At 42.1% G+C, this 21,226-nt stretch overlaps 2 protein-coding genes across 2 annotated transcripts in view; one reads left to right on the top strand and one right to left on the bottom strand.

Annotated features, from left to right (window-relative positions):
- The window catches only part of Vmp1 (vacuole membrane protein 1), a 93,162-nt gene extending 80,750 nt beyond the window's left edge, over window positions 1–12,412 (bottom strand). Inside the window, exons 1-3 of the mRNA XM_050119558.1 lie at window positions 12,265–12,412; window positions 2,470–2,571; window positions 1,160–1,295 (exon numbers count right to left, since the gene is read on the bottom strand). Of these exons, the coding sequence (XP_049975515.1) occupies window positions 1,160–1,295; window positions 2,470–2,545 (212 nt within the window). The 5' untranslated portion in view covers window positions 2,546–2,571; window positions 12,265–12,412. The remainder of the gene's footprint in view (window positions 1–1,159; window positions 1,296–2,469; window positions 2,572–12,264) is intronic.
- A 90-nt stretch (window positions 12,413–12,502) lies between these two features.
- Ptrh2 (peptidyl-tRNA hydrolase 2) lies at window positions 12,503–20,333 on the top strand. The gene is made up of 2 exons (XM_050119560.1): window positions 12,503–12,642; window positions 19,701–20,333. The coding sequence occupies exon 2, from the start codon at window positions 19,722–19,724 to the stop codon at window positions 20,244–20,246; it is 525 nt and encodes a 174-aa protein (XP_049975517.1). The 5' UTR covers window positions 12,503–12,642; window positions 19,701–19,721; the 3' UTR covers window positions 20,247–20,333.
- The last annotated feature ends 893 nt before the right edge of the window (window positions 20,334–21,226 follow it).

The raw sequence follows: 21,226 nt of genomic DNA, 5'->3' as shown, positions 1-21,226 counted from the left end.
AGCCTGCTGCTTACATCTCATGTTAATGTGGAGAGGTACTAGAGTGCAACGGGAAGAGCATGGGCTTCCCGGGATTTAAAGCCCAGGGGCTGGGGTGGCCACTTAGTGCTGCTTTTTTAGCAGGACATTTAAACTTTCAGATTTTGGTTTTTGCTTTTAAAATGGTAATAATTATATATTTGCTTTTCCTTCTTCATGGACCTCCTACAGGATCAAATGAGCTAAAAATTGTCACAAAATGTTTTATAACTTTTAAGTACAACAAAAATGTAAGATAATAGAATAGATGATTTAGAGGAACAAGAAAATAGTAGGGAGGCTGGAGAGATGGCTCAGTGGCTAAGAGCACTGTTGCTCTTCAGAGAACCCAGGTTCAGTTCCCAACAACCAACTAACTCTCTGTAGCTCCAGTTCAAGGGCTCTGACACCCGCACACAGACACACATGCAGGCAAAACACTAATGCACATGAAATAAAATAAATAAATAATTTTTTTAAAAAAAGAAAATAGGGCATCAAAGTTCAACTTGCTCTCTTAGATATTTCAAACAGGCAGGAACACAGACAGGACACACTTGATGGCAGAGTTCTTTTTCACTGGCTGTCTGTAAGCACCACAAACATGTTGAACCTGCTGCAGGCTTAGTGTATCTACTGCAAACAAGTCTCATTCCATTTCAAGATAAAATCAGGAGAAAAAAATCCCACTATCTTCTTAATCTTTTCCCTTGGAAGACCCAAAATGAAACAGGAGTCAACTGTAATAACCTGTCGAGTAAATAACGTTTCCTCTGTCATTTTTCTTCAAACCAAACACCCCAATCTATTGCTCTCCCTTTAGGGACAGGGAGACAGTGGGGTGACAGTCTTTATCTAACCCAGGCTGATCTTGAACTATATAACAAAGGATGACCTTGAAAACCTGGTGTTGCTTGGTGTTGGCTTTGTGCATGGGAGACAAGTACTCTTAATGAGCTACATCCCCATCCCTGGTAGATTTCTTTTTAAACTATAGGAAGGAAAACAAATGTTCCTATGATAACATTCTAAATTTAACGAATCCATTTTGGTGAAACAGATGGCAGGGAGTAGGAGATGGCTGAGGACTTCTAAAATTAGTAAATACGATTTATATAAAAAGTAGCAGAAAACTCTTTACTTTGAGGTCCATTCCTTCAAAACTACAAGAGTTTCCAGAGAAAAATACTGCAAGGTAGTGAGTGGCTGTCTCCACAGGACAATGTTCTGTCTTTCTTCCCGATCCCTTCTCTTCTTTTCATGTACTGAAGAGGGGTCTGAAAAACAACAGCACGGAAGTTAAAACAGAATTCCTACCATCTGTGCCATATTTTCAAAGAATAAAAATAACACACCTTCCCATCTTATATCTCTAAGACTGCATAAGAAAATCTTGAAATAGAAAGGAGGTTTAACATCGAGACCGGGCAAAATGAAGGGGTCCAAAGTACTAACCTGAGAGGAACAAAATTATAACAAGTATCTAAATCTCTAAAAAGAAGCCAAGGACTGTGGTACATACTGAATCCTCAATGGCTTCTCACATGTCTGTCCATGCCTACCTCTTTCCATCAGTGGCAACTGTGCAACGTTTCTTAGCTATCATGGAGAGGAACAGCACAATGCATGGATGGATGAGAAAAGTTTCATCCATGTCCCAGGTAACCACTCACAGCAAGTCCTAGGATCCCGAGGCATGGCCACTGGTCCAAACTCATGAATTAACTGCCATGGTTGCCACTCATGTTTAGTGCAGAGACCAAATCCAGGACTTCACACATCCTGTGTATGCCCCTCTACCACTGAACTATATCAGTGTCCCCAGGGCCATTATTTTTCCCATCACTGTTACTGAGATAACAACAAACGGTGCAAATACAAAACAAAACATATAATCCTATTCGTAGCCAGGTGAGTTGTGGTGCTCATCTTTAATCCACACACTTGGTAGGCAGAGGCAGGTGGATCTGTGAGTTTGAGGCCAGCCTGGTCCACAAAGTGAGTTCTAGGACAGTCATGGCTACAGAGAGAAACCCTGAAGCCTTGTCTCCAAAAAGCAAACAAACAGAAAAATTAAAATACCCAACCAACCAAAAATCTCCTATGTACCCTCCTCCCCCCTCAAAAAAAAAAAAAAAAAAAAAAGACTCCAGTAGAATTAATCATGTTGGCTAGGTATTTCTGCTGCAGGATGTTTTGAGAGAGTTTCACTATATAGCCCTGGCTGTCCTAGAATTCACTACGTAGACCAGGGTAGCCTCAGACTCACAGATATACATCTGCCTCTGCCTCCCGAGTGCTGGGATTAAAGGCTTGTAGCATCTCAAATGTAAAGACAAACTACTTGGTCAGTGAAAGGACTCAGTGAGGAAATGCATGTAAAGCCCCAGAAGAATGACAGTCAACAAATACCCAGGCAGTTTGCTATTACAGCTACCATAGATTCCTTACCTGGGAAACTTCCATTATGTTGCTCCTTACTCATTGCTACACGTCTCTGGTCACAATTTTTTCCATTCTCTGCCATTTCATAGATCAGTAACTCTGGAGGAGCTAATACAGAAAATAAATCCCAGTAGTGCATTAGAGTTGTCTGCTTTGCAGCTGAGACTAAAACTGAATACAGAGGCAAAATGCCATACATTCTACATGGTAACTGGATGATGTGTTCACACTGTTTTTTCCTTTTATAACCAAGAGTTGTATAAATAACTTATATAATTCCATATAAAATCTTGAGGTTGTAAACCTTTTCTAAACAGTGACTCCAGTGATTTGTTTTCCAGAATGAAATTTGGGGGCCTGGAGGTGGTGGCACATGCCTTTAATCTCAGTACTTGGGAGGCAGAAACAGGTGGATCTCTGTGAGTTCGAAGACACCCTGATCTACAGAGTGAGTTCCAGGACAGCCAGGACTGTTACACAGAGAAACCCTGTTTCAAAAAACCATAAATAAATTCATTGTATCCACACAAATATCACAGGTCCAAGACCACAGGTCAGCTTTATGTAGAAAACACTGATTCAAATGGGAGTGTGCACAGAAGATAAAATTTTCATGTTTAAAATATATTACAAGTTCAAAGCCAATATGGGCTACATGAAAACTTATTTCAAAGTGGGGGGATATACACAAATAATGTAATTTATTCACTCATAAGAGATAAAGTAGAAACCATGCTCCACACATGTGCATGCAAACACATGCACACAGAAAGGAGGGCACAAAGAGCTGCCATCATGAAGGAAACTTTCTACCCACCTACAAAATCATTCTGCTAATTGAACTCGTTTCCCCTATTTATTCTTTCCCTTAGTGTCATCTTGAATGGTCAGAACAACTTGGGTCCATTTGTAACAGGATCTTTTAATTAAGCAAATAATCTGTTCTTATACAATATGCTAAAAATAGCATACTGACATTTCTTTCTCAAAAACGCTCTCTATCAAACTTAAAATCTGGAATTTTATTTGTTAGAAATAACTGAGAGAAAACAGTTTTTTGTTTAGTTGGTGTGGTGTACTTCTTCACAAACAAAACAAATCCAGTTTTAAAAATAAGTTTTAAAAAATGTTTATTATTTCCAAAAGAAGAAATTACAACCTAAAGGTAATAAACTAAGAAAGAAGGGCTTTGCACATCAGGTTACCAAAGCATCAGAAGCTCTTGGGTGTTAAGTTCTGTGGTAATGTGCAATGCAAGGTCTTGGTTTGCTAGCCAGTGCCACAAGTAAACCGAACACCCTTTTGCATTTTGACCATTCAGGAGAGGCTAGCTGTGGTGATACACACCCCTAATCCCAACACTTGGTGGCTGAAGCAGTAAAATGAAGACAGTCCCCACTACATACCCAGATCTTGTCTCAACAGAAATTAATTCCTAATTTAAAACATATTTTCTTTTGTCACAAAACTGCAGGACTAACTCTGCAAAGCTTCTATTTCCCTGGAATTAATTTTGCATTTTGAGATGTGTCTAAACAACTGAACACAGCTAGGAAAATAAAAAACAACAGTACAGCCACTTTAAATTCACTTACTCAATAAAGATCTATCAAGTGTTCATTGGCTGCCAGTTATCATCTTAGATGCCAAACCTCAAACTTTAATTGATATTTATTCATTTTCCCAGTTATCAACATAGCTTTTTTTTTTTTTTTTTTGGCACTACTGGGGATGATCTTGGACTCTTCCAGTGAGCTACAGTCTCAGCCCTTGAGAGTCTTTAGTCCTATTAAGACACACTCCCACACAGGAACAGACCCTGTCATCAAACACATCCCACACTAACCCTCTTTCACGTTTCCAGAGACTCAGCTCACTTAGCTCATTTGGTTCTCTCTGTGCCGTCAATCTGGGCTTCTTTATTCTCTCTGGCAGATAAACATCATCCAGCACTCCCCATTCCCGTCCTTCACAGATACGGTTCTCCACAGCTGCATGTGGACAGTCTACACACACTCGTCCTCAGCAGCAGTGCCGGGAGACTTCTGATTCCACAGATGAGGGAATCAGGAAATGTCTCTCATCAAGAGCACTAATGGCCTCCGTGCTGGCAAATGCAAGAACACACACCTTACTGAGCCTCTTACCTAGCTGGGTGCAGGTGAAGGGTCAGGTCTCTTCCCTACTCCTCTGGCTACTGACAGCTCCGTTTGCTTCTACTTGTTATTCAAAGCCTGGTCCTAGGCTCCTTTTTGTGTTCTCTTCACACTCTCTCCTTAATGATGTCATCTAGTCACTCAGCCTTAAATACCCTCTATATAGTGACAATTCTCTTTCTCTCAAAAGCATAATGTTCCACATGACAGTGCCTTATGAATATTCTGTAAGAATAATCAGATCACAGAAGGATCCTACAAAGTATTCAAGCCCAAACCACTCCAATGATGCACACACAGGCAAGCAGAAGTAAACTGACTCAGATAATGTCACAGAACAAGTCACAACAAATCCAAAAGCAGCACCCAGATACAACTGGCCTTACAGTACAGAGCGTGCTGACTTGTTGGCAACACATGTTTGTTTCCCCAAACTAAATACAGATTATTTCTTGAAGACTTTTGAAAGAAACAATCTTAATCTACATATTTTTCTTTGTAATATTAGAAAATTGAGGGCTGGGGAGATGGCTCAGTGGTTAAGAGCATTGCCTGCTCTTCCAAAGGTCCTGAGTTCAATTCCCGGCAACCACATGGTGGCTCACAACCATCTGTAAAGAGGTCTGGTGCCCTCTTCTGGCCTGCAGGCATACAGACAGAATATTGTATACATAATAAATATAATAAAAAATAAATAAAAATAGAAAATTGAGCCAACCTCAGGTGGTGGTGGCACACGCCTTTAATCCCAGCACTTGGACCTCTGGGAGTTCAAGGCCAGCCTGGTCTACAAAGCAAGTTCTAGGACAGCCAAGGGTACATAAAGAAGCCCTGTCTTGACAAACAGACAGACATGGAAAAAAGAAAATTGGTATTGTGATTTGTAAGGCTGGTTTGAATAATTCTAATTCTTAGAGTCTACTAGGCTGTATGTTTACTAACTCAAATTTCTAAACTACAAAGCTGAGGCTCAGCCCCTGAACAATGGCATCATTTCAAGTTCCAGATGCCCTGAGAGGACAGTAAGTACCTACCTACCTTTTACCTGAGAAATACATCTGTCCTTGCTTCCTGTGTTTTCTAGCTGCAGGTGGTTACCCAATCCAGCAGTAGCACACTCTATTAATCTCACTCATTATCATATTACTTGTTAGAGTAAAGGGCAATTTGTCCTTGAAAGTTACCAATACGCGCTGACTGAGTTGAAGCCATCAGGACAAGGATCATTTGGATTATATATCTTATGGCTACTCCCTAAGACAGAGCTTACTTATTCTTTACTCCAATTCTGCTTTCCTTTTCAGCTCAAAATTGTTTAAATTTTTTACAGCTGTAAAAGAAAAAAATTATCATCTCCACTTAAGTATCCCCTTCTAATTTTTTCTTTAATTAAAAAAGATTGTAGGTGTATGGATCTTTTGCCTGCATGTATGTCTGTACTTCACCTGTGTGGAGTGCCTATGGACGCCGGAAGAGTGTTACATCCCCTGGAACCGGAGTTACAAATGGTTGAGAGCCACTATGTCGGGAATTAAGCTTGGTGTTCTGCAAGAGCAGCTGCTGCTCTCAATGCTGACTCATCTCGCTCTTGGTTTCTCTCCTTCAATGTTTCTTTAGGTAATTTGAGCTTTTGCATTTGAGCATATTTGTATAACACTCCCATCTTAATTTTCATTTCATCCTTAAATGTTTTTCTTTTGCCTTGGGAGATTGTCATTAATTTAGTTTTTCTATCTCAAGGGGAAGTATATAGATGTAGGCATCCTAACTTACCTGCAATCCCAGTATTTGAAAAGCTGTGGCAGTGGGATTGCCATGAGATTCACAATTAATTCTAGGCCAGTATGTACCACAGTATGAGATCCTATCTCAATGAAACAAGACAAAACACATGATGACACAAACTCATAACCCTAGATTCTCACAAGTTTCAGGCAGGCTAGGACCAGAGCCGGCCAGAACCTGTCACACACACACAAACCAAAACCAAACAAACAAAACCAATCAAATCATACAGGGAGATTACATTTAAGTGGCTAGCACTACTTCTCCATGCCTCCCCCCCCCCTTTAAATTTCAAGTGTATTGCCAGGAGCTGGTGACACACGCCTTTAATCCTAGCACTTGGGAGTCAAATGCAGCTAGAGGCAGACAGATGAGTTCAAGGCCAGTCTATTCTACAGAATTCTAGGACAACTAGGGCTACACAGAGAAACCCTGTCACGAAGCCCCACATCCACTGCCCAAAAAAGTTATTTGAGGGTAAAAGCTAAAGCTGGGTGCTGGAGAGATAGTTAAGAGCATTGGCTGCTCTTCCAAAGGATCCAGGGTTCTGTTTCTAACACCTATACATCAGCTCACAACTACCTATAACTTCAGTTCTAAAGGCCCTCTTCCCTATTCCAGGGACACTAAGCCCACGTGGTTCACAAACATACACGCAGGCCAACACCCACACAGATCAAAAATAAGCTAAGGGGTGGTGGTGCACACCTTTAATCCCAGTATTTAGGAGGCAAAGGCAGGCAGATCTCTGAGTTTGAGGTCAGCCTGGTCTACAGAGTGAGTTTCAGGACAGCCTGGGACACACAGAGAAACCCTGTCTTGAAAAACAAAAACAACAAAACAAAAAATCTAAAAGAAGCCCATATAAGTAGGATAAGATAAAAGTAATAAGTTGCTTTCCACAGTTCAATGCAGTAGGATCAATTTCAGCCATGTGCCATGAAATACTGTCTAGTTCATGAATATGGAAGGAAATCCCAAGTATTCTTGTTCTGCTTAAAAGATCGAAATGTCCTCAGCCTAGAATCTAGCACAAATTCTCGACCTTCAGTGGAGCCTACTTTGCAGTGCGGGTGCACAGTATAAGTCAGTTTTGCTTATATGAGTGAGGCTGCTAAAATAAACCTTATATTCCTTACAATGATGCCTTTTTTGATTAGGTCAAAAGGCAGAAGTAGAACAGAAGCACAACCCAGAACAAACACATTTCAGACACGAGAAATGCCTTAAAAGACTGTGTTTGAAATAAAAGGTTGGTATTAAACTTGTGCTGTTTTGTTGGTTTCTGGCAGGAATGCTTATAGAGCAATGCTAAGTCAGCTCACAAAGGCTCTTTGTAGGCTGTACGTCCAGTGCTAAGACTATAATACTCCATTCATTTTAAACATTAGCTCCATTTAGAATATAAAAACAAAACAAAAAAAATTATTTAGTCCCTCAAAGGGGTGGGGAAACCTATCAAGTTAGTAACAAACTTACTAGAAGCAGCACCCAGATACAGCACAGCTCTAAATAACAGTCAGGAATATGCTGTTGGCAAGGCACTTCTCTACCCTAAAACTAAAGCTTTGTGGGTAAAGGCACCTGCCACCAAGGCTAATAACCTGAGTTCAATTTCAGGTTTTACATGTAAAAGGAGAGAATCGACTTTTGTAAGTTGGTTCCTGACTGCCACATGCTTTGGTATGCACGTACAGACCAACATGCAAATAAATAAATATTATTTTTTAAACAATTGTGTGATGATACAATAATAGCAATTCCCTTAGGTAAAAGTTTCTGGAAAAATCAACAAGAGAAAGGATAGAAAAGTAAGAGCACTAAACCCACTGACTCTCATCTTCTTGGCAAAATTATTCCACAATAAAATTAACATCCTTTCAAGTCAGGTTCCTTAATAACACATGCAAGCCATCGAAGATGTCAGCTTAGGTCTCACCACCTTTCGGTAACCTTTCTTGCTTTAAGTATCTGGAAGTGGAATGCTTAAGCATATCTAGTTCTAGGCCAAGCAGGAACAGCTGCTGGCTGACTCCCTACAGCTATAAAGATTAAGGATCTGCAAAACTGAGTGTTACAAATTGAATAAGCAATCTAAGTGAGCAATATACCCTGGCTCAATGTACACAATCAGAGATTACCAGCCCACCAGACTAAATAGGTAACAGAAACTATCAAACGGTGATGCCAGTTAAAGAATGTGTTTTCTGAAAATACACGATTTGAGGGGAATGCATGGGAAATCCCTTGAATGTTTCTGAACTTAATTTCTTAAGTCTTGGGGGCGGGGCAAACTGTGGGGATACCCACAGAGACAGTTGACCTGAGTTAGGAGCTCACTGATTCCCAAATGACAGCGGGGGAACCCACGTAGGCCCAAATTAGGCCCTCATTCAGGGGGTGATAGTTGTGTTGCTGGGATAATCTGTGGGGTCACTGGCAGTGGGACCAGGATTTATCCCCAGTGATTGAACTGGCTTTTAGCAGCCATTCTCTTTGTGGGGATACTTTGCTCAGCCTAGATACAGAGGAGAGGGCCTTGGTCCTGCCTCAAAGTGATATGACCAACTTTGTTGACTTCCCATGGGAAGCCTCATCCTTCCTGAGGAGTGGATGGGGCGTGGGGTGGGTGAAAGGTGAGGGGAACAGGAGGAGGTGTGAAAGAGGGAACTGGAATTGGCATGTAAAATGAGAAAAGATTGTTTTAAAAAATACAAATATAAAAAAGAGATAATACGTGAAAACAAAACAGAGAGTTTCTAGAGACAACACACCCCTTAAAATTTATTCTAGCAGGGAGCTGTAAAGCACACCTTTCGCCCTAGCAGTCGAGAAGAAGGCAGAGCTCTCTAAGTTTCAAGCCAGACTGGTCTATATTATGAAATCCAGACCAGCTAGGAGAGTTCTCCTAGCTGTTGTTGTTTTATAAACAACAACAAAAACAAACAACCAAAAAAAACCCTCCAAACAAACAAAAAACTTTACTCTGGGTGTTGGGGTTAGCCAGCAGCTGAACCTATGATAGTTGGCACAAGGCTCTGGGTTCAGCACCGCCCCCGTAATCAAGTTTACTCTGAAAGAACACTTGCACATCTCCCTGTAAAAGCAGACTATCAACCTTGCGTCCGCTTCAGCGCATCCGGTTCCCAGAGTTGCACTACCACTGCTGCTTTCCCCGCAGGAGGAGCGAAATGTGGCTGTGGAGTCGGTGGAAGCCAAGGATCAAAACAAAGCATTTATTCTTCTACAAAGGCTGTTTACTTAGAATGACAGTTAGACAAATGGCCTTGTAGGTGAAAATTAATAAAATAGAGTATCAGCATTACAGCAGCTCAGAAAGTTCTTTATATCAGGAGGAAGGAAAAGAAAAAGCTCTTCCCATGCATGGTAACATCAGTAAGGGGCACGTTACAGAGCTCCTGTCATTTTCACTGAAATGATGACATTTCACAATACCTGATACAATTGATATTGAACTGAGACTATTCTGGAAAACATAAGTCATTTCCTTTCCTTAATACATCCTACTGAACAATTTTTAGAAATTTTATTTGCGACAGGTTCTTACTATGTAGTCCATCCGAGACTGGCTTTGAATGTAGATCCTTCCACCTCAGTCTCAAGCATTGTGACCACAGGTGTCCCTTTCCTGGCTTTCCCTATGAATCTCACAGAGCAGTTTGTTTCCCTACAATTTACAGGACTAAAGAAGCAAAAGCAGAGAAGGAAATCACGGACGCGAGAAAACAGTGTTATGCAAACCAGGCTATTACCAAAGCTCACCAGGAGGCCTGAGGACAACTTCAGAAGAATGGAAAGAACACGCCAGTCTACTCAAGATCTCAAGTCTACTCCAGGCTCTGGCATTACCTACTTTAGAAGTCCTGAGGCCAGCCAAGCACTGATAGTTCATAGGCCCTAATTCTCCCCTCTATTAAATGAGAAGGCACTAACTACGCATTTAAAGAGTTAACTACAATTTTAAATATTGGTTTCAGTAAATAAAATTAGCTCTTACTTAATGTAAGCAAAGATAGGCTACTTTTAATGATTAGTCAGTTATGCATACACACTAAAAACTTCAGTGTTTTCTGTACTTGTAATTCTCAGCTGACAATACATGATGACCGAGAAAGGTCAGAATTAAACTCTCAAATGCAAAGCTATGCACATCTTGTAGCCACTTACTTATTAACTAAGGTGACTAATTTCAAGCTACTCTAGGCTAGCTTTCTTGTGTTCAAAAACAGAGCAAAGACCATCATCATAAATATGGGTAATAGTATATTCAGATTAATAAGACATGATATAAAGGGTTTAATTTTGAAATACTCCAAATTAACATTATTCTCCACTTATGTATTTCTAGTTCCTGAATAATAATGCCATACTTGAACTTACAGAGAGACTTCACAAGTACTATCTCACCAAACACTTTGACAGTCCTTTGAAACAGTGATCCTTTTATCATCACAATCAAGAGGAGCGTGGAATGCTGGGTAATTTGCCAATCATTACTTAGTAAGTGTTGGAGCCCAGACTTTAATCCAGGTCATCTGATTTAAAATGTAATGATCTTTCTGCATGCAGTGGCCTTTAACCTCACGAGGCAGAGAAAGAGACAGGTGGATTGTGAATTTGAGGCCGTCAGGCTACAGAGTAAGACCTTGTCTCGAAATCCTAAAAGAGGGATTTGTGTCAAAATTAGGAGACAAAAACAAACAAAGGATAACATAACACAGTTATTAACGCTTTAGAGTCATTTTGCATCGATACAAACTCTGGGATACCGAAGGTCAATAAAAATATAACCTTCGACACACAAACTGCTGCCTAATAAGTAAGTTTATCCCCTAAAATCAGACCCAATGACAACACAGTTCATAAATAGTAACAGCTGGATACAGATGGGCCCAGAACTTGGGAGGCAGAGGCAGGCGGATCTCTGTGAGTTCAAGGCCAGCCTGGTCTACAAGAGCTAGTTCCAGGACAGGAACCAAAAGCTACGGAGAAACCCTGTCTCGAAAATCCAAAAAAAGAAAAGCAAAGAATGGCTATGTAAAATCAATTGCGAGTCAGAAGTATTAGGTATCAGGAGACACAAGGCTATACACACTTTTTGAAATTGTAAAGATTTTTAAGGCCGGGCGGTGGTGGCACACGCCTTTAATCCCAGCACTCGGGAGGCAGAGGCAGGCGGATCTCTGGGAGTTCGAGACCAGCCTGGTTTACAGAGCTAGTTCCAGGACAGGCTCCAAAGCCACAGAGAAACCCTGTCTCGAAAAACCAAAAAAAAAAAAAAAAGGTTTTTAAGTAGACCGCCCTGCCTTGCTGCAAAGTACTTCCAACTGCAGTGAAATACAAAATTTGGGGACTAGGGATTTGGAAAGGGCAGAGAACCCTTTCTCTGACAGCTGGAAGAAGAGCCAAGGTTCACAGTAAGAGCTCTGAAAGACGAAAGCCCTTTCCTTTGGCAACTCTGTACCGTCAAGACACCCTCATGCCTGCGCTTCATGGGGACGAGAAACAGCGCATCGAAAGGTCCTGGAGATGAGCTCGGTCATCAGCTCATTTCATCAGGACACTCCGCGAGGAGGGTGCTCTGGAGAAGCCAAGGGCAGCTTCCAAGCCTGGAACGAACGGTCGGGAGCGTCTGAGGCCAATGTCCCGGTAACCAACCGCGGAGAGGTGTCCCACATAACCTGACTACAGCCAAGCTGACACAGCCTGTCAGCAGTGACCTGAAACACTCCTCAAGTGGAAAACAGCGTGTTCTGTATCTGCACCGCCCAAGTGTGAGAGCCACGGAAGAAGCCGAGCTGGGGAGTGTGCCCCCGACTCCCCGCTTTCGCCTACCTACCCGCTCAGACCCGGGCTTCTCCGGATCTCAGGATCCTGGAAGCAGCTCCCAGCACCGACTCTCACACCCGCCGCTGGGCTCCGGCCAACCGGAACTCCCTCGCGTCACTTCCGGTCCGGTCCCCCGAGGAGCCCGCCTCCGAAAGAGAAATGTTCCACCTTCCTTGAGGCAACCCGAGAGGGTCCTCGCGGGATTTCGGTTCGGCTTTCTCAATTCGGATCCTGTGGGTGTGACAGGAGGAAGGATGACTGCGCTTTGTAGTTTCCTGATCCGGAACTAGTTTCTCTGGAAACCCGGAAGAAGTGGTTGGCGCGCGCGAAGCGTGTTCCCTGTTAGGAGTGGAGAGTCACAAAGCGTGAGCGACAAGTAGTGCTTCAGGTAAGTCTCGGTTCCTTCCAGGACGATGGAGAGGAGAGCAGTGTAGTTCTCTCCCTACCGGAACGTATCTTACCTTCTTATCCCACAATCTGCTCCCTTTTAGTAACCACATAAACTGCTTGGGCTTGCCCGGTCTGCAAACCTTCCTTTGGAAGAAGAAACCAAGATGCTGGGAAGGGATAGAACCCAGAATTTTACTGTCGAGCAAAGCCTCCTCGTTTAGGTGGCGTTGGTACGCTGTTCTAGCCAGAGAAAATGGAGAGCAGGCCTCACACTTAAATACTAAATGTTCTTTTTCGAGTTGTTCAGCCTTGCTCCTGCAGGGAAAGAATTCTAAGGATGGATTAAAAAGGCACTTTTATTTATTGGTACAGTGGTGCACGCACTTCGTGCACGCTAGGCAAGCGCTCTAGATCTTGTTAATCCCATAGATGCGAGGAGAAAGACCATCGACCCATATCATGGCCAAATAAGTAAGCTTTTTTTTTTTTTTTTTTTAAATTTGTGCACATGGGCTGTCTTTCCCTCATGGGGTGGCTCGGGAGATCAGCATTGGACATGGGGAAGACAAGGAGCTTCACAGTTAAGCAGTGGAGTGTTTCCAGATGGGGCATTTGGCAGGCAGATAGTCGGGGGTTACGAAAGCAGAACATAAGCATAAACCAAGTAGGTCCTAACAACATTCCTAAACGAAGGCCTGGTGGCCATTTCCAGGAACAGACAAGTACAGAGCCTTTCGTAGTTAAGGTTATAGGTGGGAGCCCAGGCCCTTAATCCCAGCAGTCGGGAGGCAGAGGCAGGCGGATCTCTGAGTTCGAGGTCAATTCTGGTCTACAGAGCGAGTTTCAGGACAGGCACTAAAGCTACACAGAGAAACCCTGTCTTGAAAAACAAAAAACAGACGCTCAAAAAGTTATAGGTGGGCCATAGCTCAATCCTTGAGAGACAATTTTAATTTATAAACAGAAACTAATATAGTTTTGTTTTTTACTATAATATGGCTTTCAATCCGAAGATGGAGGCAGGCAGGTTTATCACTCACTATACCTCATCAAGTCGCCCTGTCTGGTCATGAACTTGGGATGCTCCTCCCTTAACCACTTCCCTCAAAGATTGGAGTTAGCAAAGTTAAAAGTTTTTGATAAGAAATACTTAGGACACTGTCGGTAGAAATAGTGGAGGTGGGTTTATAGCAATAAACAACAGGATTTGGTGACTGATGCTATTGGAACACAGGAGGGAAAATATGGATTTTCTTAAAAGTCAAGAACACAAGCCAGGGCTACACAGAGAAATCCTGCCTCAAAAATAAATAAATAAATAAATAAAGGAAGAACACACAAAAGGTGGAATGCTCTTTACCCTGGGTTTGATGATCAGCAAAAAAAAAAAAAAAAAAAAAAACTCAATCAAAACATATAAAAAAATACTTGGAAACTCAGGGTGGTGAAATCTAACAGAAACCGGAGATCCACATGGCCAAAGCACCCTGTATGCGAGGGGATTTGGGAATAAATGAAATTGTTCATCTTAGTGCAGGGTAGAAAGGACATGGGAAGAGGGAGGAACCCCTCACTCTGGAATCTGATCGAAGCCTTTTACCTGGGAGAATCAAGCATGCTAACACAGTTAACAATTGCTTAAAGCCTGTGTCCCTTCCCAGTTGTCCAGGACTCTCACGTGAAACCCCATTTAAAGGGAAAGGACTGTGTCCCAAGACTCTGTGCAGCCCTATGGCTTCTGATGGTTTCGTTGGTTTGTTTCAAGACAGAGGTCTTTGTGTAGCTCTGGCTTCCCTGGAACTCACTTTGTAGACAAGACTGGCCTCCAACTCACAGAGATCCACCTGCCTCTTTCTCCCCAGTGTTGTGATTAAACACATTGGCCACTGCCACTCTGCAGACTTCTGTTTTTTTTTTTTTTTTTTTTTGTAGGTTATAATTCCATCCAAGACACCTTCTATCCAGAGAGAGAGAGGAGAGAGTGAAAAATAATGTTTCTTGGCAGCCACCCTTTTAAGATGTAACTTGAAAACCATCAAAATGATCTATGTGGCTAAGGCTAAGACTGTGTGAGTCTCCGTGCCTAGGAATGTCTTGGTTTTTGGGGGTTTGTTTTTTGTTTGTTTGTTTCAAGACAGGGTTTCTGTGTAGCTTTGGAGCCTGTCCTGGAACTAGCTCTTGTAGACCAGGTACTGGCCTCAAACTCACAGATCCGCCTGCCTCTGCCTCCTTAGTGCTGGGATAAAAGGTGTGTGCCACCACTGCCTGACTGAGACTCTTCTTGAGCACGTGTCCACATTTGGTTATGTCTTAGGGGAAGATACTAGATCTGTCTTGTCTGTCTGAGTATTTCTGGGAGCCATTTCTAACTGGAGGTTTCTCCTCTGCCTGCTAGTTCCCAAATAAGCACTCTGAGGCTTAATATTGATTACAAACTGGCTGATGGCTCAGGCTTTTGCTAACTACCCTTTACATCTTAAATCAACCCATTTCTGTTATTCTATAAAATTTTTAAAGATTTATTTATTTATTATGTACACAGTGTTCAGCCTCCATGTATGTCTGAAGGCCAGAAGAGGGCACCAGATCTCATTACAGATGGTTGTGAGCCACCATGTGGTTGCTGGGAATTGAACTCAGGACCTCCAGAAGAACAGCCAGTGCTCTTAACCTCTGAGCCATCTCTCCAGCCCCCCCTGTTATTCTATATTTTACCACGAGGCTTATGCCTTGTTACCTCACATCTTGCTTCTCCAGCAGCTGCTGGCGTATCTCCAACTCCATCTTCTTTCTCCCTGTATCTTTGCTTGAATTTCTTTCCTGGCTCTATTCTGCCTTGTTGGCCAAATCAACTTCTTTATTAAGCAACGGTAATAAAACATTCTCAGCATACATAAGGGCATACCACATCATGTGTCTTTTTCTTTGAGCTTAAAGTCTATATTGAATAAAATCTCCAGCTTCTTTTGAAACTCTCTTCCTGTGATGAAATCACAAATCCCAATTTTGCTTGAGTTGAGCTCCCTAAAAGATGAAAGGAACTCCTGAGAGTGACTGTGGAGCAGCAAAGTCTCTGCTCTCTCTCCAGGGACAACCTGACAGTTTATTGCCTGTCAAGGCCAGCTGGAAGCAGGGAGAATTCACCTTTGTTTTGAGAGCTCTCTCTCTTGAGGCTTTGCAATAGCGCCTGAAGCATAATGAGTCCCAGAGAGTACTGATTGGCTGGCTGGTTGGTCTATTGATTGATTGGAGAGGTTGGAAAAGAGCTTATAGTCCAGTGCTGTCCCAGTGTGCTTCCATTCCCCCACCTTCTTTGGGACAGGGTTACTTTACTGTGATTCTTACTTGGCCCCAAACACACAGGAGACTGTTGATACATCAACTTGTCTGGTCTTGCAGGTTTCTTCAATGATGACAGTGTCCTCTCTCCCAGTTTGATAGAGTGGTTGCTAGCCACTTTCAGATTGTCGATCCTTAGAACTGAATATATTTAACCATAAGCTGAATGTACCTAACTATATGGCACTAATGGCTACCACATTGGATAGTATAGATATAGACAGAAGGACCAACAATATAAGATTGTATAATACTATCCATATTTCCAGGCAAATACCAGGTAGTTTTTCTTAGGATACTATAAAACTATCAGATAGGTAAGGTGAGCATTGGGTCAGAGTCATGTTAAATAATTCAAAGAGGAAGGTTTAAAGTTTTAAAAGTCATTAGGAAGTGGTGCACAACACTCAGTGAAACCCAAAAAGATACAACTGTGGTGGCAATGACAATGTCTGCTTTTTTGAGACCGGTTTCTCTGTGTCACTTGCTCTGTAGACCTTGGACTCACCTACCTCTGCTTTCTGAGTGCTGGGATTAAAGGTGTGCACCACCACCGACTGGCAAATGCCTGGTTCTTTAGCACTTTTGGTAGTGTGGGGGAAGAGAGGGACCAGTACATGGTGATTAGGAGAAGCAGATAATTGAGGTTGGAATTGAAAGAAGAAAAATATGCCATGGTGGGTCAAAAATTTTAGAAAGGAATTTTTTTTAGGTTGGAAAAATGTAAAGAAGCCGTGAAGTAGATCATTGTAGAGAGCGTGGTTCAGGAAGTTATCAGGAGTAGGAGATCTGTTGAAACACGCTTGGTGAAGCAGGCTAATTAGAAGGCCCAAAGAAAAGGGTTTTATGATCACACTTATTTTACTGGGTTGTTAAAGGTTGTCTGTGAGACTGACTATGAGCAATATCAAACCTTGAGATTATAGTGGGGATGCAGAGAAAGAGACAGACCGAAACTCCCTTGAGAAGAGTTAGTCTGAACAGCCTGAGTTTTATTAGTGACCTCTTTATGTATATTTCTATCTCTCTCTGATTTCCCTAGCTACCCTGACTTTTGTCAGGCTTTTATTTAATCATTTCCATTTATTTCAGCACTCTGAAAGGTCTGTGCCTCTAACCAAGTCTAATCCAGACATTTATAGTTTGATGCTTTCTCTTTTTCAGGAGCTTGGTGCATTGTTACTATCTTTCTTAGAAATCCAGCACAGCCCCACCAGCCCTGGATGGCTTCATCCCTGAAAAATACTCATGCTGTAAATAATCTGACATTTGGATCAGAGTTTTTGTAGTATAAAGTGATCTCTAGTTTGGGAGCTAATACTGACAATGTCATGTAATCATATGAATAATCAAAGCATGCATACCGACTCTTAAACGTTTGCAATTTCTAATTCACTTGGGTTTAAATAGATAGCTGAACCATCTAAAGTTTCCACTATAAACTTTGACCTGCATTTGTGGCCACCTGATGTACAAATGAGCTTTATGGTATGTATCTCTTTAGTGACTAAGAACTGTAATTGAGGATTTGATGGAGTACTTGCCTAGCATGCATGAAATGATAGGTTTGATCCCCAGCATCACATAAAACCATATATTCCTGTAATCCTAGCACTTGGGGTGTAGAGGCAGGAAGATAAGTTATTGGTCAGCTCTGTCTTCCTGTGGAGTTCAAAGCTAGCCTGGGCTATGTAAGACCCTCTTTCAAAAACCAAACCAACAACAAGACAAACAAAAAACTCACTGAAGGAATCAGTTGTGCTGGGACATGCCTATAGTCCCAGCACTGCTGAGGCTTGAGGATCAGAACTATGAAGCCTGCCTGGGTTACATAATGAGATCCTGTCTCAAAAAAGCCCTGTTCCAGCCTGTCATTGCTTAACTCAAAATATTCTTCATACCAGTTCCTGTAGGAATATTATATAGATCTTGGTGGCTAGCTTCAGAATTGTAATCTAATAGTTTTGAGCAAGGCAGAGGGAACGGGAGAAAGGCAGGGCCTGCCAGAGCCATGCTCTCTACGCTGGAGCTGGCCAGAGTCCCTTCACTTAGCATATGTTAACATGTGTTTATTTTATGAAGAATAATAGGGAAATTTATGCTAAAATAAGTGTTCCTATCCGTTTAGGTCGTGTATTGCACAGTTCTTATAGTGTTACTTAAGTACTGTAAAAATGGTGGCTTCATGCATATAAATGCTTGGACACTCCACTAGAGGAAGAAACTGATGGTTGTTTCCATTAACACAGAAATCCAAGCTAGGCTGGTTGCTCAAATCCCAGCATTTGGAAGGTTAAGGCCAGAGGGTTGTGCAAGTTCAAGGCCTGTCTGGGTTCCAGGGTGTGGTGGACTACAGGATGTAACCCTGTTAAAGGTGGGAAGGAGTGAAAGGAATTCAATGTCTCTAGAATAGCTACACTTCTAGAATTACTGAATTTAAGAACCCACTTCAAATACTTTGTGCTCAGATGTAACATGAATTTGTATTAGGATCTTGGATAAGTTTCCATCCATGCTTATTTCCAATGCTGAAACTTTGTTTATAGCATCTTGACTCGTGGCCTAATGTACCTCCTAAAGGCTTACTATGACAGTGAGAACCACTGAATTATGAAGATAGAAATTTACACTGCTTCCCAGAGTTAGTTTTTATTGCTTTAGGCTCCTTGAAGGGGGTCCCTGTAGGTGTCATGCAGCAGGAAAGCAAATCCTGTCAAGAAATAAGAATGGAAACAGTGCAGATTGACTTCATCAACCTGGGTCAGTGAACTGTCAGCATTTTTAAAGACAGTACAATCTGGGAAAAGGTTTCCAGGCAACAATCCAGTTCCAGGTGCATGATAAAGCTTAAATTTGTGACTACATAGAAACTCTTATAAAGTACATATGACCATGAGGGTGGGTTCTATAGCAAAAAGATGTAGAATCTAGTGTGGTCTCTGAGTGACAGCATAGAGGTCAGCGGCCATAACGTACTTGTGACATCTATTCTAAGGATGGGGAATGGTCTAGGGAGGGAAGAGTCTGGAATAAGCGTTCTGGAGAACTAGGGTGAGGTCTGTCCCTTCAGCTAGCAGCAAAATGGTCACCAGATAGTTGCTTTCTGAATGGAATGCAAGTATTTGGTTTGTATCTCTTCCATTGAGGAGGCATGCACCTGTGTGATTAACATTCTCGATTCTCTTAAGTGCTTCTCTGAGTACAAGGACCACTGGACCCACAACTGTTTTTTATTTTATTTTTTGTTTTGTTTTTTGAGACAAGGTTTCTGTGTAACAGCCCTAGGTGTCCTGGAACTCACTCTGTAGACCAGGCTGGCTTTGAACTCACAGAGATCCACCTGACTCTGCCTCCCAAATGCTTGGATTAAAGATGTGCTCCATCAGTGCTCAGCTCCCCCAACAGTTCTTTAGGCATATTGGCGAAGCCATCATTGCCTTTTCCCGTAGGATTTAAGGAAGACTGAATGGTAGGGTTTTTAACTGAAGAAAGTCTGCTGACCATTCAAATGGCCAAAACTATTCCTTGTGGATCTTTGAATCATCTAGTACTTGGGGATGGATGGAAGCAGGGTCTGTGCATAAGACCCACAATGCATCTTGCCTTTCCTCTGTTTGACTTAGTGTGGCTCTCAAATATTGCTTGTTTCTTGTAGGTGGTTTATCTGAACAGCTTGAAACCCTATTTTAGATAACAACTTTTTTCTTTTCCCTTAAGGTGCTCTCCAAGTTCTTGGTTATGGAGTATTTGGCTCATCCTGGTACACTCAGCTTGGCTGCTGGAGTTGCTTGTGGCATGTGCCTGGGCTGGGGCCTCCGGGGTCACCTTGGCATGTTACCCCAGAACTCAACAAGTGAGACAAATAGAGACACCAAGACAGAAACCGAAGCAAGCATTCCTGGGGAGAGTGGGGAGTACAAAATGATTCTTGTGGTGCGAACTGACCTAAAGATGGGAAAAGGGAAGGTTGCTGCCCAGTGTTCTCACGCTGCTGTTTCTGCCTACAAGCAGATTCAGAGGAAAAACCCTCAAGTGCTCAAAGAGTGGGAGTACTGTGGCCAGCCCAAAGTGGTGGTCAAAGCTCCAGATGAAGAAACCCTCATTGAATTACTGACCCATGCGAAAGTGTTGGGACTGACTGTAAGTTTAATCCAAGATGCTGGACGTACTCAGATTGAACCAGGCTCTCGAACTGTCCTGGGAATCGGGCCAGGACCAGTAGAGCTAATTGATCAAGTTACTGGCCACCTAAAACTTTACTAGATGAGCTTTTGTGTAGTGGTGATTCTGTCTGAATCCTCCATCAAAGCCTGTCAGTAATAAAAGCTTAATTCTTGCTCCATTTTAAAATATGTTCCCATGTTCTTCTGTCATGTACTGGACCATTAATATCTTGAGTTTGTTTACAATACTTTTGAAGGGCAAGAGAGACGTTTCAGGGGTTGGGAGCATTTGTTGCTCTCGCAGAGGACTCGGGTTCAGTTCCTAGTTCACAACCACCCGTAGTTGCAGTTCTCGGGATTCCGACACCCTCCCTCATCTCTTCAATAACCGGGCACACATGTACACATACAGGCAGAACCACTGTACACATAAATCTGAAGAGTAAACGCACGCCTTTAATCCCGGCACTTTTGAGGCATTGAGTTTGAGACCAGCCTGAGCTAGTTCCAGGACAGCCAAGGCTACACACGGATACCCTGTCTCCAAAAATCAAAGCAACAAAAAAGGAATAAAAATACATTGTTTAAATGCTTGAATGATAGATGCTAGAACAGTGATAACAATGGGTGGAGAGGGAGCCATGTTTCCTGTGTATAATTGGGCCCCTTTGTATTGATTACTCTAAAGTCAAACCATGCTGCTATTCCTGGCCTTTTTAGAGGACATGGTTCAAGAACCATGGCAGTTTTCCCCTGCTGCTACTTTTTGAATGTCTGATAATCTTTTAATTAAGAGATCATTGCATAGACCCATCATGCAATCATAATTCAGATTTTATCTAGCTGAATGTTTTGGAGATGGCATAACCTTGAACTTGTGGCATTTCTCCTGCCTTGACCTCCCACATGCTGGGACTGAAAGCATCAGCCATTATACCCAGTAAATTTCTATTTCAAAGTTGAAATTTTATGACCTGTGTAGCTTTTTGATGCTTATTTTTGATACACTTGGATAAAGATACTTCACAGTGGTTCTAATATACAAGCTATAAAAATTCCTTTACATCATTGGTGAAACCA

Source organism: Alexandromys fortis, unplaced genomic scaffold (assembly GCF_014885135.2).
Source record: "Alexandromys fortis isolate MF-2015 unplaced genomic scaffold, M_Fortis_MF-2015_v1.1 scaffold_173, whole genome shotgun sequence".
Classification (NCBI taxonomy): Eukaryota; Metazoa; Chordata; class Mammalia; order Rodentia; family Cricetidae; genus Alexandromys; species Alexandromys fortis.
This window is presented reverse-complemented; position numbering and strand designations above follow the sequence as displayed.

What these genes read in the sequence shown, in the direction of transcription:
- Ptrh2 (XM_050119560.1), top strand. Translation starts at nt 19,722, where the DNA reads ATGGAGTATTTGGCTCATCCTGGTACACTCAGCTTGGCTGCTGGAGTT.